This window comes from Nanorana parkeri, unplaced genomic scaffold, assembly GCF_000935625.1.
Source record: "Nanorana parkeri isolate BGI_ZX_2015 unplaced genomic scaffold, ASM93562v1 scaffold471, whole genome shotgun sequence".
NCBI lineage: Eukaryota > Metazoa > Chordata > Amphibia > Anura > Dicroglossidae > Nanorana > Nanorana parkeri.
Window position 1 is genome coordinate 582280 of NW_017306739.1, and position 20501 is coordinate 602780.

General features: G+C 41.0%; 1 protein-coding gene across 1 annotated transcript in view; it reads left to right on the forward strand.

Moving 5' to 3' along the window:
• PTPN3 (protein tyrosine phosphatase, non-receptor type 3) overlaps positions 1 to 20501 on the forward strand; it is a 129185-nt gene that overhangs the window by 16694 nt on the left and 91990 nt on the right. The window contains exon 2 of the mRNA XM_018560666.1: positions 1913 to 2064. Within this exon, the coding sequence (XP_018416168.1) occupies positions 1913 to 2064 (152 nt within the window). The remainder of the gene's footprint in view (positions 1 to 1912; positions 2065 to 20501) is intronic.

Genomic DNA, 20501 nt, shown 5'->3' on the forward strand with positions numbered 1-20501 from the left:
ATCAAGCTGTGTCTACTTTTAGGCTACTGCAGTTGTATGAGTATTGACAATGAGCATTTTGTCCCCCACTGCACCATTTTGGAGGTGGTGGGAAGAGTTTCGGGCTCGGCATGTGGCATTTTGTTCCACACCTGGGCCATTGTCGGGGAGGTGGGGGAAGCTTTTGTCTATTGCCTAATGTGAAACATTAAAGGAGAACTATGGGTTAAGTGTTTTTCCCCATAGTTCTCATCAGGGTCACGGGAGGACATAAACTAGCGTCCTCCCGTGACCCAAAGCTCAGTATATCGCAAGCTACAGCTCGCGGTATACAGAGACCGGTGCAGCTGGGACGGATCCCGACATTACTGTCGAGATCCACCCAGCTGCGTGATTGACAGCTGGCTCTGCCTAGCTGGAGGCAGAGCCATCTGTACCCGCTCCCTCCCCCGTACGTTCCTCCAGTCGGCACTGGAGGATCGGAATCCCTGCAGGGAGCCGTGAGTGACAGTCACGGCTCTCTGCAGGGACGGGATCGAGAAGTGAGTGAGCGACAGTATGTGTGCGGTCACTTCCCGATCTATTGAGCCGACGTGTGACCGTTTCATTGTCACACGTCGGCTCGAACTACGAGGTTGAGTGAAAATCACTCACCTCATAGTTCTTCTTTTTACGTTTCACATCAAGTCTGCAGATCCTCTAGTTCCCCATCAGGTCCAATTTAGAAATGGGATGCAGCTCGCTGTTGACATAATTATGTTCTGTGATGCTGTCCGGTGGTTGAATGGAGCTGTTTTTATTATTTTGATGTAGTGATAGCAGTTCCCAATCAGGTCCGCTGTAGATGTCCACAGTAGAGCCTACTCCTGGTGTTTTTTGTTTTTTTTTGTGTGGGGGGCGGGGGTTTCTTATGCTTGATTTTTTTTTTATACCATATTAAGTGGAGATGTCTATTTCACTGTTTTACAATTCTGTTTTTTTTTCTTTGAGTATTAAAGTTATTAAGATATGTTTTGTTTATTGATTGTACAGATGATTTATGCTATGTTGGATCAATAGATGATCCCTGGGATGTGTAATTTTCTGTGTGATGTGTAATTTCCTTGGGTTTCTCCCATGGAACTGTTTGGACACTCCAAAATGATGGTAATAGTGATTGGATAATTGGCTAACGTCTGTTACTAGTTAAAGGAGAGCTATAAGATGAGTGATTTCCACTCACCTCATAGTTCTAAGCCGACCTGTGACAATGAGACTGTCACAGGTCGGCTCAGTAGATCGGGAGGTGAGGGAACACATACCGGGTACCCTCACCTCTCGATCCTGTCACGGCTCTCTGGATTCCCCTCTCCCCGCTCCGATCTGCCAGCGCTGACTGGCGGAACGGACGGGGGAGGGGGCGGGTACAGCTGGCTCTGCCTCTAGGTAGGCAGAGCCAGCTGTCACTCACGCAGCTGGGCGGATCCCATCTTCCGAGTTGGGATCCGCTCCAGGTGCGGCGTCTCAGTATACCGCGAGCTGTAGCTCGCGGTATACTGAGCTTAGGGTAACGGGAGGACGCTAGTTTGTGTCCTCCGTGACCCTAAGGAGAACTATGGGGAAAAACACTGACCCCATAGTTCTCCTTTAAGGGTGATTTCTGAAGTTATGTGTTTGTATTCCATACTTGAAAAAGAGCCTGTATGATGGTTCAAAATATTGCTCTTTGATATTGAAGAAGATCTTGTACTTTAACTTGCTGGTACCTGCTTGCACTTTAACTAAAGAGTTGTATAGCCTGATCTATTTACAGATCCTTTGTGCAGATTACTTTTGCAATATTAGATACTTGCACAGAATGTGACGGCTGAGCCTTGTGAATATTTTTCAATAAGTATATATTCTGTGGAAGTTCATTAATCTTTTTAACAAAAATGTATTTTATTCCTTTTAGGAAGCCTAATAGTTATGAACTCCAGGCTCCGTGCTTTGGGTGGAAGGATAAACAATATTCGAGTCACTGAACTTCCAAAGGAGAAAAATAGATCTGAGATAGTTTGTAATGTCTGCTTCTTGGATGGCTCTCACCAGTGCTTCAGAGTTAATGTAAGTGTTATTAGGATTTTTCAAATCTACTCAAACCATTTTAAAGCTGAGCTCTAGGCACAATTGAATAGCTACACTGCAAATAATTATCCAGGTCTATTTCTGCAACAATGAATGTTGAATAATGCTTGGGTCTCAAAGTAAATCACCAACCTGTAGACCTGCAATGGTCCATTCCACCACTGGGTAATAGTTGACTGGTTGCTAGTGCAAATCCTAAAAGCTGAGTGACGGTCTGCTGGAGGCCAGCTCTGTTACCTGCCTCTGATAACACTACCTACATCTGGCATGGGATGTTGAAAAAAGTGAATAAAATGAACCATTTATATTATTTTACAGTCAAAGCCTGAGTGCTAGTTTACCTGTATCACAGCACATCCTTTAGCCTTTGTGCTGCCAGTTGTTTTCTGTGTACTCATTCCTGTGAATATTGCACATCATTGGTTATATTGGGCTTTATGATGGTGACAACAATGGAACATGCCTAAACAATGTGCTGACATGCCTGGCAATCATCTTATTTGTGAACATGTGACAGGGTAACAATGTAGAGCACAATTTAAAGACTTATGTCTACCCAGAATAGCGACATGGAACATGGCAGGATCACTTGTATTACTTTAATAAGAACACCACATTTAACAAGAGTGAATGCTACAATAAGATGTAAAGGATTATATAAAATTGTATTGACTGAGATCAGAATATCTGGTGAAAAGGAGCTACTTTTAACATTCTTACACTTTATTTAGCCTAGGACTTAAAGTAGAAGTAAGCTTTACATTTTTAATTGTATCTAAACCCATTAACAAAAAAGTAATCTAATGCAGTTTACAAGTCCTGTACTGAAAATGCCTGTTGATCTTGGCAAAAAAAATGTCTATCATGTGAGCTATAAAAACAATATAAACAATATTGTTTCTTTTACAAACCTTCTTACTTACATGGCCAGGTGAGTATGAAGGGGATAGGAACAAAAATGGGATGGGGGGATGAAATTCCTCTTTAAGTATACTGACATTTGCAACTACTACAGTAGATATCTTAGTAAAGGATGTTATGCTGTATCTCTTTAATAAGCATATTTGCTTTTTGTGAAATTTCACATGTTGCCTGACAGTGACTTTGTCTGAGTTTTGGCTTGCGTTTAGCATATTTATTGGCAATTTAATGTTGAACTAGGCTGCCGGAAGAGAGTAATGGCAGCCCTCAATTATGCATTGCTTCTGACCTTATAAAACGAGTACAAATAACAAAAAGTTCTACCAATGTTGGAATTTGGAAACCATTGGTAAATTAGTTTTATTCGATCTTTTCTTAATAACTTTTTAAACTTTGTTTGGTATGGTTATCACTATGTATGCCTGATGAAGGAACCACTGATGGTTCCAAAGCACTGCTGTCCACTGGTGCCACCATGTATTCTTAACGTCTATATAAAGGCATTTTGACACTTGAACCAGGTGTGCGGGTGACTACTTGCAGATTTGGAATTACGCGGTGCCATCTGCTGGTCACAGCAGCACCCATTTGATAACATTGGGGTACAGGTTTGAAGTGCGGTGGGATACATGCTATTATGGACTGTTCTGGCTTCACCCATTACCAGCACCTCAGATGAACCCAGCCTTATTAGGCTATTTATACACCTGCAAACCATTCTCCTTTTGTAGCCCATGAACTACACCATTCTCACCTAGGAATTCTGGGACCAGACCCATGGAACATGGTCAATCTTCTACCATACAGGCTTCTGGAAAGATTTACAGCAGAGAAGAAATCAATGCTATCCTTTTTCCTGCAGACCCACATAAAGCCTTCGGATCAGACACTGCCACAGATATCTTGAACTAAATCAAGAGACGCAAGAGAAAATGCTCGGACCTGGAATTACACGGTCAAAGTATGTCCAAGTATTATAAGGTTAAAAAAATACCAAGGGGATTCAGGATCACGAACCAGCCTACTATTGGTCGACACAAGGGAATTTTTTGTGAGCACTTGTTTGAAGTATCTACACAGAATTCTCTGAATTTCATGTTAATGGTGATTTTGAGGAGGTGAAGATTCAACTATGTCAAATCAATTGAGAGATTACAGCTTTGAAAAAGTCTTTGCAAGAATAAAATCCTGACAAAGATCAACTAACTGCTGATGTGAATAAAATCAACAGTGACATCAACCGATACACAGAAAGACAGAAGCAGATCGAGAGAGAAATAAGAAATGAGGACAGGCAACATCATCTGAAAGTGACTGTCCGACCAAGAACTCCTCGTCAGACAGTGAACCAATTGCCTCATCTGGACCTGTAGAACCATCACAGGGATGGAGACACTGTCGACCCACGAGGGGCCACGGGGCCAGGAGTCGACACGCGATCAAACAGGGGGTACCTCCGATGAGAGCACAGCGATTTAACTTGTCTTCGATTAACTTGTCTTCACAACCTTTGACCCAGGGTGAGTGTGACCTTCTCAGTAAGGGTCTGTCTTTTTGTCCTATGTGAAGGTTCAATCCTTTAGAGTTTAAAGTGGAACAATTTAGACTTGAGTGATCTCTGAAACTTAAACAGCATCTTGATAAATCTTTGCAAACCACACCCTCCTATAGAATTCCCGTGTTCAGGAAAAGAAGCAGGTTTATACCATCTGAACAGTTTCTGGCCATTGAAAGTTACATTAAGACTACTAGACATGATGTTTTAACTAGGACATAGGAGATACTCTAATATGACCAAGGGAGAGTTCACTACCCTGAAATCACTGCATGATGTTAACAGTATCATTATCAAACCTGCTGATAAGGCAGGTGCAGTGGTCATTATGGACTATTCAGCGTACAGTGTCGGGATGGTAGAAATGTTAGCAGATCCATCCAGTTACACCCACACATCTAGAAACATTTTATATGACACTCTGAAGGAACTAACCACTTTGGCTAACATAGGTTCTACAAACGGCTGAATAGATAAAGATAGCACCTACCTAAAATACATACCCACCTACCTAAAATACACAGGGGGATCAATCCCCTCAAGTTTTAACCCATAGTATCTCAAACAGACTCAATCGCACTATCCCTGGCGCAGGTCATAGACTCATTGTTGCAACCTCTGGTCCGAAGTTTGCCTGCCTATATTCAGGACACTTCTGATTTCTTGGCTAAATTATCAGGATTTTATTCGGTTTGTAACAATTGTCGACTAGCCACTATGGACATTTCCTCTCTCTATAGTATTATACCTACTATAGCAGGCTTGGAAGCGATATGTCATTTACTGTTATGTAACAAACCTTATATGTTTCCTGTTGAATTCATTTTGCAATGCATTCGTTTTGTACTTGAACAAGTGTATCTCCAAACCAGGGGGGCAGCAAAGGGCAGTTCAGCTGTACCCTCCTTCGCTAACCTTTTTGTAGGGTACCTTGAAGAGAAATACATATTATTCATCTCTCTTGATCAAAATGCTGGTACCATTTAATTGATGACGTGTTCCTTATTTGGGAAGGAGATGCCGATAAGTTTGTAATGTTTGTTGATTATTTGAACATCTTTCCAGGGTTTGTATTTAATCCTGAGGTTTCAGACCTTGATATTCCTTTTTGGATGTTTTTGTGTCCAAATTACATGACAGTCTACACACCACAATATACAGTAAACTCACTGATAGAAATACCATTCTACATTATACAAGTGCACACCCGAAACACCTAGACAGTTTCCCAATATCCTAATTCGTGCGGGTCATGCGTATATGCTCCGATAGCGATGCATGCCGTGAGCAGTTGGAGATGATCTATGACAAATTTTTATGTGGGTTCCCCAGCGGCATGATTGACCGCACATTACACACGGCGACTAAAAGGATTTGTCCCCCCCAGTTAGGTTCCGCATTTCTTATGATAAGCATGACTTGCTAACATGTGTTTGTTATGAGATTATAAGTTTACACCAAGGCACAGACCTGAGACAATTCATACCAGCAGAAACCTGAAGATTGACATCTCTGAATTGTATGTGTTGTGCCCATGGCCGCTGACTATATACAGTATGTAACTTCTAATTCATATGTAAAATTTGCTTATGAACATGATGTGTTTTATATACTGTCATGCATTCTGATACTACTATTATCTATGCTGATATGTGCTGACATGTATCGCTGTTTTACTACATGATATTGATTTTGGACATTCTTAGTTATCATTATTGCCTTTGTTTTATATTGTGCCCGTGCTTATTTAGCCCCCAGCACAGCCGTGACTGAGCATATGATGACACTGGCTGAATGCTGTGCAGGAGAACAACGATCCTGAGCCATGCCCTGAGGGTTGGAGGGGCGGGCACACTTGTCACTACCCAGCCAATCAGCTTCCTTTTCTCGCACACCGGCACACGATCCCCCACACTGACTACAGTGTCATAGAGGTATGGGGACATGAGTAATGTTATAAATCTACTATACATGTGTTAACATTGTGGGACAGAACCAATAACAGCACTGATCTGTGCATGTAGTTATTCTTTTGTGAAACAAGGAGATTTATTTAAAATGCATTTTGGCGGGATTATGATAATGTCAGGGGGAGGGTTGTAGCTTTTTACCTCATTCTAATGTGACAATCATTTCACTTTGTTTGGTATGGTTGTCACTACGTTTGCCTGACGAAGGAACCACTGATGATTCTGAAATGTTGCTGACTAGTGCCACCATGTATTCTTAACGTCTAAATAAAGGCATTTTGACACTTGTGTGCGGGTGACTACTTGCAGATTTGGTTTTATGTGGCGCCATCCGCTGGTCACACCAGCACCCATTTTATTTACATTGGAATTCTGTTGCAGTGGGATACATGCTATTATGTGTGTCTATAGAGAGGAGGTCTCCCTCTGACTAGCAGCGCCGAGGGAGTATGGAGCCAGCTTCCTTTCCAACAGAAGCCAATGTCTATCTATCAGAAGTGATACATATGCAAAATGTGATTTTTAAGTTATCTCATTTAGGTATTCTGTTAAGGCTGGTTCTGTTGTTATGATATAGACATGGGAAAGAAAAATGCATTGTAATGTACAATGCACTTTTTACCTACTGTATATCTGTTTTGTGTCAGGGTCCGCTGCAAAGAAACATCATAGAGTTGGAGCAGTATGTGGCTTGATTGGGCCAGTGCATGTAGCATTTGAGTTGGAAAGTGTATTATTCAGTTTGAGCACTGTATTCTAGTGATAAACTCATTATGGTGTTGCATTTTTTCTTTGGTGACACAATGTACGGTGCCAAGGTTAGAGCTTTAGCATTAGTTAAAAAAACTCTAGGTGGGGTGTAGCTTATATTACCTATTTCTAAGTTAAAGGAGAACTATGAGGTGAGTGCTTTTCACTCACCTCATAGTTCTAGCCGACCTGTAACAATGAGACTGTCGCAGGTCGGCTCAGTAGATCGGGAGGTGAGCGAACACATACCGGGTTCGCTCGCCTCTTGATCCTGTCACGACTCTCTGCCGTGACAGGGGGAGGGGCTGGATTCCCCTCTCCCTGCTCCGATCTGCCAGCGCTGACTGGCGGAACGGACGGGGAGGGGGCGGGTACAGCTGGCTCTGCCTCTAGATAGGCAGAGCCAGCTGTCACTCAAGCAGCTGGGCGGATCCCGTCATCTAAGCCGGGATCCGCTCCGGCTGCGGCGTCTCAGTATACCGCGAGCTGTAGCTCGCGGTATACTGAGCTTAGGGTAACGGGAGGACGCTAGTTTGTGTCCTCCCGTTACCCTAAGGAGAACTATGGGGAAAAACACTGACCCCATAGTTCTCCTTTAATACTTTCCACTATTGTGTACTTAGAATGTATATGAGATGTCAAACAACACAATTATTCTGGCATGTAAAACAACAACCCTTACTTTTGGAAAAGGTATACATGTGCTTCTGCAGCACACCCAGCCCAATCTGCTTCTGGTCTTTGTTTTGAAGTTTAGATACATCGACCCACTATCTTGCTTCATTTTAGACTTTATTTAACTCTCTGAATAAGATGTATGTTTTATAAAGTCTTGCAAGGCAGAAGTGAGTGCTTTACACACCAGATAGCTTTTGTACTTGCTGACCAGAAACGAAGCCTATGCTGAAACAGTACCTTCCACAGGTAGTTGTGCTTGTTCAGAAACAAATTGTGAATGGGCAAGATTTAAAATCTAAAATACCTACTGTATTCTTTTCCATTACCCAGTGGTTATCTTCGAAGCAGTGATGATAAGCTATAATAGTTTGGTGGTCCTGTTTTTTTTAAGCTTATAACTTGGTGACTTGTTTTTATTATTTAGATTTTTATTTTGTAAAAAACATTTATTACAGGCTCCATCTATGACACTGGTGTCACAGAGCACTGTGTGTTTCAAGAGCGTGAGCATAGCAGAAAGTGTTTGCTTTTAGACCTTCTCTCTCATGTTCTGTCTCTATTCTGTACAGAGCAAAAAAAGAGGAGAGATGAGAGGTATGAATTACTCCCCTGACTGATTTCTGTTTTTTGTTGTTAAATTTAAACTTCAGCGACCAAGCTCTATAAACACAATTATTTTTTTTTTGCAAAGCATTTAAGTTTCATGTTTAAGTATGTGAAAAGGCTTGACATATTGCTTGAAATATTTGATATGCAGTATTTAAGTGCACCTGTGTGCAGACAATATGCATTAAAGTACAGTAAACTCCCTATTATCTGGCATTCAAGCAACCTGAAAATAAATTGAGAACATATGTCTTCAGGTTTTTTTTTGCCAGTTGTTTGGTAGACGTGAACTCTAAATAAAATTGTTAGCAACTAAATGTATTTAGAAAAATGAACGAAAGAGTTGTGACACAGCGCTAAAGGTTGAATTAATTACGTTAATAAATAGTATAATCCGTGATTACGTTAAATAATAGATTAGATCATAAATTAAATCAAGTGTTCAAGTGAAAATTGTGGAAAAGCTGCGTGTTTAGCACAGCCTATAGAGAGTTAAACAAAGCCTATGATAATGTGTTATAGCAATCAAGTGAAATAACATCAAAAAAATCTTCTGATAATATGTAAAATATAATCAGTGAGTACTTTGATTAAATTGTGTAAGATAAAAATCAATTGTTCAAGAAAAAATCGGTTTGGAAAAAAGTAGGTGGAAAAGCTGCGCGTTTAGAGGTTAAGAGGTTAAGATGATCATAAATTAGTGTTATGAGTAACAGTGAATATCCTGAGGTAAAATGTATCCAAGAACTTATAATTAAACCAAAACATCCAAAAAGTAACACATATGTGAAAAATAGTGACAAACTAGAATGATAACAAATATAAAACAAAGTGTTGATAAAGTGTTACATTAGATCGTCAATCCGTAATATATCTTAGAGATCGTGATAGACTGTTATTATAAAAACAAGCAAAAAAACTCCACCAATCTTGAGCTGAACTGCATATAGCAGTCTTGAAATGAGGATATCGAATGAGCAAAGAAAACAATGTTTTAGAAGTTAATATTTAAAAGTCAATAGAGAAAAGAAGGCACGGCAAATGTTGATTGGTCTATTTCAATTTTTTGTCCAAAGGCCCCCCTATGGATGGGTACTCACCAGACTGCGGTGAGTAAACAAATTTCTTAAATAAGCAGCAGTTTTCTCCACGATCCTGTCCCAATTCGGACTCAATTCTCCCCCACGTCAGCAGAACCTTCTCTTAGAGATCCCCATGATATTTAGGAATTAAAAAGGAGTCCTCATGGTGCAGTAGGTAAAAACATTCTGGTTTATTAAAAATATAGTAACTTACATATAAAAGATCCGGCCGGCAAAACAGCTCCGGAACAGCTTTAGAAGACTCCTCGTGTATAAATGACTCTGCCTTTTTGACGCGTTTCATCATGTGACTTTTTCAAAAAAAGGCAGACATCAAGTAATGGGGGTGGATGCTGGTATATAAGCATTCTACTAATTGATCTTGATTAGGAGACCAATCAGCAGATAGGTCAAAAACCAAACATCCATTGAGAAAAAGGGAATGTGTAAAATCTGATACCTAGAATGAGTGAGTCTACATAAAGAAAAGAAGTAATATAATTGGGACATCAAGAGGATAAATTAGTTAAGCAATCTATAGCATTTCGTTGGACTTGCTAATTAGGTCAGGACAGAATTATAAGGGCGGCTATAAAGTTGGCTTGTGCAGGCATAATTCAAAGGAGTTAAATTAGATCAATATAATACAATGGCAAAAAATACAAAATGGGTGATTAGCTGATCAAAACCAGTTCAGCCATGTGAATGATGTATAAAAATTGAGGCAAATGAATAATAGAATAATAGAATAGATTAATAGAATAATAGAAAAATAATAATTATAAGGCTAAAAACCTTAAGTGCTCTAAAAACCGTATAAATTTGTATATATATTAATAGCTAAAAATTATAAACTAAGATGAATGAGTGTGTAGCATGTGAACGAATTTGATTTAAATGGGTGTATAGTGGAGTGAAAGAATAAAATTGGGGGACATTACCAATAATAAAATAGTGCATTAGTCATTAATAATAGGTGAGATATATAAGATTAAATATAGGAAATTATAGAATTAAATATAAAAAATAAGCAACAACATTGGTAAATAGAGGCCATTGGTTGTATGTCATTAAAAACAACTATGATCTATGTAGTCGACCTGTAGAGTAGTTTATTGACGGCATGTCGCCTCTGTCAACATTAGTCTATATATATATAGCAAGAAGGAGTGTAGGTGTCAGTGTGCAAATTTAGTAAACATAATGAATCGATATTTTAGAGGGTTCCTATAGGTAGAAAAATTGAGTCTTATGTAACAGGGGGAAGGAAGTGGATGATGGTGGCTTATCATAAGGGACTATGGGAACTTTTGATTAACCAATAATAATTTAAGAAGCAATTTAGTTCAAAGTCTATATTAAGTCCCCTGGGTGTCATGGTATCTAGAAGAAAGATCCACTTTGATTAATTTTTGGAGATTTCTTTAATAAGGTTGGAACCTCTCCAGTGGTTTTTAACTTTGTCGATGCCACATATATTTTTAGGACCCTTGGGTCCTGATTATGAACCAGTTTAAAGTGTCTAGATAAACTGTGCTTTGTGAACCCTTTTTTAATATTGTTGATATGTTCCTCTATCCTCTTCCTCAGTTCTCTCTTAGTTCTGCCAACATATTGGAGTCCACAGGGACATTCTAGGAGGTATGTCACATAACGACTACTACAAGAAATAAAAAATGTTATCTTATATTCTTTATCGTTGGTTTGTGATTTAAAAGAGTTTATTTTAGTTCTCAATCCTGTGGTTCTGCAAACCAAACATCTTTTACAGGGATAGATACCGACTCCTTCAAAAAAAGAAGCGGTTTGTTTTGGTGGATCGATAACGTTTTTGGATAGTTTATCCCTCAGGGTGGGCACCTTCCTATAAATGATTTTGGGTTTAGATGGGAGTATAGATTACCAATAGTTGTATCCCTTTTTAAAATAGCCCAATGCTTCTTTTATAATACATTCTATATCTCGATGTTTGGTCGAGTAGTCGGTTATAAACGATATGGGAAAGGAGTCAGTTTTATTTCTTGGGACTTGTTGTAATAAATTCTTCCTATCAAGGTCCGCTACCTTATCTCTTAACCGATATAGCTCATCCTTCTTGTAGCCTTTCTCCACGAATCTGTCGACAAGGACTTGAGACTGTGAGTAAAAATCTCCTAGATTGTTGCAATTTCTCCTGATACGTATGAGCTGTCCTTTGGGGATAGCTCTTAGCCATTGCGAGTGGTGACAACTTTGGGTAGGTATGTACCCATTCTTGTTGGTGGGTTTGAAGTATGTTTTTGTCTTCCATCCATTTGGATCCTTTGTGATCTCCAGATCTAGGAAATGTACTGTAGATGTATCAATGATGGATGTAAACTGTAGATTATAGTCATTATTGTTTAGACAGCTTATAAAGTTTTCTAAGGAGGGTAATGTCCCTTCCCAAATGATGAAAATATGATCAATAAAGCGTTTATAGAGTTTTAGTGGTTCCACAGTTTTGCTAAAAATGTGTTCGCCCTTCCACTGTGCCAAGTATAGGTTAGCCATACTGGGAGCGAATGTGGCTCCCATGGCTACACCCTTCTCTTGTAAATAAAAGTTATTTTGATACCAAAAGAAATTTCTATTCATGGCAAATTCAAGCCATTCTAAAATATAGTTACTTTGTTTGCGTTTGAGATCTCCATATTTGTCGAACGCCCAATTGATTGCTCTAAGTCTTTTTCCATGAGGTATGCACGTGTAAAGAGAGGCTGCATCTATGGTGGCTAATAATACATTTTAATTTATGTTCTCTGATAGTCCAGAAAGTATATTTAACAAGTCTCTACTGTCTTTCAGATAAGCTTCCGTTTTAGTTACCAGGGGTTGCAAATAATAATCAATAAACTCCCCTAATCTTGCCGTGAGTGAATCAATTCCACTAATGATGGGTCTTCCTGGTGGCTTTTCCTTGTCTTTGTGGATTTTGGGGAGAAAATAGATCGTCGGCACTTTACAAATAGAGGGTAGCAGATAGTCTTTTTTTCTTTTTCCGTTAATAGTTCTTATATCCCCTATTAATTAGGTTCACTAATTCTTTTTTAAAATCACAAGTAGGGTTTTTCTTTAGTAATCTATAAGTATTTTTAGTTTGTAAGATGTTTCCCATTTCTTCTTCCTCCTTGCTACTGGTATTTTTCTCCACCACCTCCTCCGTATCGCAGACAAACCCTCCACTTGTGAGCGGTGGACATTCCCCTGCTCTGCCTCCTTCCACCCCCCCCCCAGTCGATGAACACAGGCAGCCACCTGACACATAGTTGACATCCGCGGGGCCTCCGTTTTCCACCCCCCCTTGTACTGTTGCCGGAAAACTTTTCCCACACTGCGGGCTGTCTTCCCGCTGTCACTCTCCCCATACACGTGGGACGCAGCCGGCGTCCTCATCACCCGGCCGATCTGACGTCCCGGCTCCTGTCACTTGCTGGCGGGACTGCTGCTGTTCGGGTCCTGCTCCACCGCCCATCAGCACTCTTAGGTAGTGCCATTGGGACAGAGCACCAAACAAACAAAAAGTTCCAACCCACCACAGCTGAAGGCTCCCACTCTCAGCTGCACCATACCGAGTGGAATCAGATGATCTCCGGCCCGACAGCCCACCCACTGCTCAACATAGGATCGGACTCACGTCCATAAACATCTCCTACAACATTGGCATCAGAACAACCCCACCACCGTCGATGACAGCACTTCACTCTGAACCTCTTGGTGTGTCTCTGTTTTATTTCATTACACTTGCGAGAAGTTCATTGTATCCATTTCTTTTCCCCCATTACTGGGATTTTATCGACACCATCCCGAAGGCCACATCACTAACTATTGTCAAGAGCTGACAGAACATTCCTTTCCAAACTTGTTCTCCACATGGCCCATTGGAGCCTACCCACCGGTACTCCATTAATGTTAATTTGAATTCATCCTTCCACCCTTTGGTTTTCGGTTGTGGTGCCCCCGTCACCCTCCCCGTGAGCGCTGCAACTTTGGACTACACCCTTCCAGCTTTCCACGTTTATTTTAGGTTCACTTAACGCTTAACTGTCTAAAAAAAATGTAAGAAGTTTGTTTTTAGTCCCGAAAATATATACAAAACACTATACATTGTTTCTAGGGCCCATTTTAACCTAGGTTTGGGGATTAACACACATGCGTTAATACAAAAAGGAACTATATAGTCTATATTGTTCCAAATGGTTTTTTTAATGCTGATTAAATCACTTACAATGGATGCTGCTTCTTGCTGACTCCCTCCTACTGTTTGACTGGTCCTGCGAAGCCTCCTCTCTTAGGTGCGCCCGGTTGTAGTTATTTGCCTGCCATACATACATACAAAACGAATAGTCCTGCATTGTACATGATGACTCCAAGGGACCACCCACAGCTTGAAGCATCATGGAGTAGAGGAGAGCATCGGGGCCTGCCAGAGTGGGGGTTAAGGAAGGTAATTGAGCCTCTTCACCTCCACGCTAGATTTAAAGACCAGTTAAAACATGCAGTGCAGGGGAGTCCCACTCAAAGGGATTTTTTTTTTCTCTATCCCAGAGTTGAGCTTTAATAAATTGTCCTGTTATCAGGATGATATAAGGAGAAGGTTATGATACAAAGTTAAAATCCAAAAGAATAAAACAATTGTGTACTTGTATTGTTACCCTGTGTCTTAAGTTTGTGTGCATGTCTGTTGAGTTTGTGTCTTGAGACTGTTGCATATAGCAATGTAGAAAGGTCTAATTTTCAGTTTACGTTTGGTGGAATGTTATATGAAGAAAACAGAAACAAGTCTACAATTGTATTTAGCTATGTTCATTATGTGGCCATTAGTTTGAATCTCTAGGATCATAGGTTCTTTCTTTTTATAAAATGGCCAGGGCTTGAAAAATTTGATGGTGTCTCACCAGTCAGCCAAAAATTTCACCAGTCAGCATGACCGGACTATAGCCGTGCAATTTATGTAAAACATTTTTGGGGACAGATAGAGCTTTCTTTTGTAGGTATATAATCACCACGGGGGGGGGGGGAATTAAAAAAAAAAAAGTTTCCCTACGTTATGTTTATAAAACATTTATTCGTACCTATATTTTTAGTAAAATTGACACCAAACATGTCAAGCCTTAAAATTGCGTGCGCCCGCAAAATCGCAAAAAGGCTTTTAAAATTAAAATTAAAACGCTTTTACTGTTCATCAGTTTAGTGTTATCAGTGATTAAAGGAGAACTATGGGGTCAGGGCTTTTCCCCATAGTTCTCCTTAGGGTAACGGGAGGACACAAACTAGCCTCCTCCTGTTACCCTAAGCTCAGTATAACGCTAGCTACTGCTCGCGGTATACTGAGACGCCACAGCTGAAGCGGATCCCAACAATTATGTATGGGTCCGCCCAGCTGCGTGAGTGACAGCTGGCTCTGCCTATCTAGAGGCGTGACTGACAGCTGGCTCTGCCTATCTAGAGGCAGAGCCAGCTGTACCCGCGATCTGTAACATGTGCGGAACAATAGGCGCAATCGTCTTCACGCGTAGGCGCACCCGACGCATATCTGTGCGTGTATGTGGGAGGCGGGGACTTAAAAAAATGTTTTCTGAAAGAAGCATAACATTTTTTTAATGATTCTTGAATTTTTGTATTACTTATTTTTTTTTTTTTTTACACACAACTTTATTGCTATTACATGGGGGCTAAGAAGCCCCCCTATGGGATAACCAATTTACATGACAGGTCCTCTTTATGGAGACATCAGGGGTCTCAAAGACCCCTAATGTCACCTAGGGACCCCCAGAGAAGCTGATGAAGCAGTGATCGGCTTCATCAGCTTCTCTAGCTGGAGAGTGACACTAAATGGAGGAAGTGATGTAATATACATCACTTCCTGCATCCAGGGGGCTGAGAGGAGATCAAAGGGAGTTCGTATACTGAACTCCCTTTGATCTCCTGTCACAGAGCCGTGCCGGTCCCGGCCGCATCGGCACAGCGGATCTCGGGACCGGCAATGGCAGTGACAGCTGCTGATACAAGCGATCGAGCGTCCATAGAGACGCCCGATCGCTAGACTGTAAAGCTCCCGGCCGGCCTGCTCGTCGGGCTCCACCGTCCTCTCGTCACAGACGAGTGGGCGAGTGGATTTTTCAAGTCCTGAAAATGGCTATTTTTTAAACTGACAAATGTGTTTGTTACTACAAAGAAAATAATGCTGATTAACACCATTGCTAGTAAAATAAGTGCTAAATCTATCTATCTATCTATCTATCTATCTATCTATCTATCTATCTATTAATGCAATCCATCACAGGGCGTTCAGATAACATGAAATTATGAAGAAGTCACTTAACATAAAATTAACATTTACATTTAACATTTACAGAAACAAATATTCTGTATGCAGTTGCAGTTGTATGTTCTGTGGCTGTGGAGGTGCGTGGGCTTTTGAAAAGCCCTAACTTTGCAGTCTGGCTATGACTAATCGTTTGAAAGACTATAGACTGAACTAATAGAACATTTTAAACCAGTGTAAAGGTGTATTTACAAAAGCAATGATGCACTAACCTTATGTTTACGTGGGCTTTAATTACTTATCCTTATAATTAGGAAAAGGAACTTAAATGTAAATCTGAAGTACAAAAATAGCGTGCATTAATAGAGCATCAGTTGGCAAGGAATTGTAATAATTTACGTCAAACCCTACTTTAGCTTCATAGTCAGCTTAAAGGAGAATTATGGGTGAGTGAGAAACACCCGCCCCCATAATTCAAGCCGACCTGTGACACTGTCAGTCACCACTCACCGCAGGGATTCCCCCCCTCCCCTCTCCGTTTCTCCAGCACTGATTGGAGGAAAGGATGGGGGAGGAAGTGGGCACAGCTGGCTCTGCTTCTAGAGAGGCAGAGCCAGCTGCCAATCAGCCATTTGGTGGATCTCGACAGTATTGTCGGCATCTATCTCGGCTGTGGCATGGCTTTGCGCTTTTAGCACGCTATATACTGAGTTTTTGGTCACTGGAGGACATTAGTACATGTCCTCCTGAGAGAACTATGGCCAAAAAGGGTTAGGCCATAGTTCTCCTTTTAACCACTTGCTGTCCAGAGCAATTTCTTACTATTTGCACACACATGATATAATATGAATTTGTGGCTAGAAAACAGCTCCAGACCCCCAAACAATGATATATTTTCTGAAAGCAGAGGCCCTGTAAAATAAAAATGGTAGTTGCAATATTTTATGTTGCACGGTATTTGCGAAAATGTTTATCAAACCAGTATTTTTAGGATAAAATACACTAAAAGGAAATTTAGTGTACAGAAACAGAATATAATACCCATTTTTTTTGTAAATAGATACAAACATGTCAAGCCTTAAAAATTGCGTTTGCCTGTGAAGCGCAAAAAACTTCAATACCCAAAATTTCCCATATGGGACAGTTTAAAAGCTTTTACTGCTCATCAGTTTAGTGCTAACAATGATTAATGGCTCTAGAATTATTGCTCTCACTATATAACGTGTAGCGCAATTTCCGTTCTTGCACGTAGGCACACCGACGCATTTTTGCGTATGTATGTGATTGCAAGCGGGGGGCGGGGACTTAAATTTGTTTTTGCATTTTTTTTCTATGTTACTCTTATTTATTTTTTAAACACTTCTTTTTTTTTACGCTAACCTTATTGCTATCACAGAGGGCGCTAACAAGCCCCCTATGTAATAGCAGATAGGGTGTGACAGGTTCTCTTTGTGGAGACATCAGGGGTCTTTCGGACCCCTAATGTCACCTCGGTACCCCAAAGAAGCTGAGGAAGCAGAGATCTCCTTCCCCAGCTTCTTCTCCTGCTTCTAAGGCCCCGTTCACATTGAGCTAAATCCGCTCCAAAAAGGGTCCTGCTGTAGCGACACACGACCCGCGACAGCAGGACCCTTTGCCCCATTGAGAAGCATTGGAGAGCGATATTTACCGCGCGATAAATCGCTCAATGTGAACGGGGCTGGAGAATGTAAACAGTGATACCGGAAGTGATGTAATACACATCACTTGCGGGTCCAGTGATCGGAGGAGAGATCGGCGACTGGAAGCCTGCTGATCTCTCTCCGACCATTGCAGGAGACCCACCGTGCCAGTCCCAGGCCCCGCACGGGGGACAGCGGAGCCTGGGGAAGGCGGCAGAAGGGGTGGGGGCACCACATGCCGCCGAGCGGTACCAATGGTCCGGAGGCTTTATAGACGCCGGATCACTTGTACCTGAACAGCCATCACTGCTGTTTAAAATGACACCAAGAACACGGCTGCAGCAGCAGCTGTTTTCTTAGTATACCCCACTTCTGTGAGCCGCATTATATGTGCATATTGTGGCCCGTAAGTGGTTAATAATGGCGACCATTACACATACAAGCTTTGGCTGCTTGTATAGTTAAAACACCTGTGTGCAGGACCGAAATTGGCAATATTCACCAATTTACCCATTTACAAGTATTTGTTTAATTAAATTTTTTTTTGTAAAAGCAGTATGCTACTTTTAGCCACCTCTGCCCCACATTTGGCCGCATCTGTTGGCTAGCAAGAGCTACGCTTTTCTCACACAAGGGCAGATGCAGTCTCTCAACCATCTTGATTTTTCTTCCTTATCCTCTAGGACTGGCAACAAATGACACTTCACTGAGATTACACACACAGAAATGCCTATTTTATTTCACATGATACAGTTATTGCCAGCGTATTGCCATTACGTCACCTTGGCATTCAGATGTTCTCTTAGCAGCATTGCATAGGTGCTTAACTTTGCTTGCCCTGTTATAAAAATATACATTGGTACTCACTAATAGGTATGAGCGAATCTGCCCAGGTTTAATTCACAGGGAGTTTGTCAAATTGGAATCTGCAAAACTTAAACTTAGCTGTGAACTCCAATAAAGTCAATAACTAATCCAGATCAACCCAATATACATTGCCCAGCAGAGTAATTCTATACTTTTTTGCCCAAGCATTTACAGTCATCATGTTTCTGAACAGCTGGCTCCAATTCTCACAGATTAACTAAGGATGGAAGAGGAGTGGGGGCTCATGAATCAGGGGAGTGCTTTTCCCTACAGTTCCTGTGTGTTTGTGGAGACACAGAGCTTACTATCACACACAAGGGTGACTCCATAGGACCCTACAAGGGAAAGAAACCATCCTAAAACAAGATACCAAGGCCAGTGTTCATGGGGCCAGCTAATTTTGCAGGAAACTGAAGCTTTTAAACATCAAGGAGCAGCAACCATTGTAAGAGATTTCATAAGCATATTATCAAGCTTAAAAACCTTTTGACTTTAATATCACCTAAAGTAGTGTTATGGAAATTCACTTGGTTCAACGCACAAATCCATGTCGCATTAAGCTGCGCCAAACGCAAAGAATTTCCCCCGTTGTACTACGCTCCTTTGTGCAAGGACTGGAAGTATCCCTTTCTATAGCATCATGTAGAGTCAGGAGACAGATGCTGCTTGTTTGTTAATCCATGCTAAGAGCCCTGAGCGCAGGTATGTTTATTGTTTATACCTGCCCAACAGGAAGTGATGTCAGACAGGAAGGGGTGTCTCAAACAGCGAGACAGGAAGTGATGGCAAACCAACAGATGATTTCAACAACCAGCAAACCAGGAAGTGAGGTTAACAAGCACTTCCTCAATACATAGCCAGTCTACAAAACACATTATTGGAACAATCACATGTAGTAGAACAATCTATGACCACCGGAGTGACTTTATCCAGCGTTGCTCAGTGATCAATGCCACATAACGTTACTAGGATTCTCATGCGCGCTCATTCACAGGGACAACATCATTATCTCTAGCGTGTTGATCAGGCACACCAGGGAGAACAAACGCACGTTCCTTTCATATACTGCGTTCCAAACAAATGTATCCACGCAAGCCAATAAATCCATGCATTGCACGGGGGGCCCCAGCCGGCGTCCATACATTCGCCAAGAAGACATTGCTCCGCCACGCATAAGATATCTCCTCCAATAGATTAACCTCCAGCGTCTATTTACCTGACACTGAGAGACTAATGACAAAACATTACAATACACTAAAAACACATCCTAGTAAAATTTCCACAACAGTAGTATTAAAGTCTTATTTTTTTACATTTATCTAGTGCTAGCAAGCAGTAGATGCAAAAACATTTAAAAAAAATGAAAAAAGATACCAAACCGGTAAACGCTTACCTTTGTCTCCACCGCTCGGTCCCTGCTGCAGAATCCAGCATCCCTGAATGGCCGTGCAGGAGGATGTGTGCGGGCGCATGCACAGTGGACATCACCAGCGGGGAGAAAAGTAGAGCAACAGTGAAAGTAAATGCACACAGCCGTTAGCGTGCACGTCAATCATACTTTGTGGGACAGGAAGAAACTGCAGTCTGCGCTGGAGGTACTGATGAAAACTACTGGAAGGAAGGAGATGATTGGATTAAGAGGCATCATTTAACCAGTTGCCGTCCGCCCATTGTGAAAACACGGGTGGATGGCGGATTTTTTTTCAAAATGTTCGGAACTTTTTTTTATTATATAGTAAAAAAAATAAAAACCCCAGTGGTGATTAAATGCCACCAAAAGAAAGCTCTATGTGTCTCCCAGAAAATGGTATATATTTCATTTCAGTACAGCGTTGCATGACAGAATAAATGTCAAAGTACCACAGCGTTGAATAATGAAAAATGGCCTGGTTTAACACCCCGCTCAGCAAGTGGTTAAGGTAAGTATTTACAGCAGCATTTGGGGGGAGAAAAAAAATAGCCTTTATGTCACTTTAAAAATTAAATATACACAATAAATAAAATGTGTAAGCATGATGAAAGCATCTATTTTTTTATTTC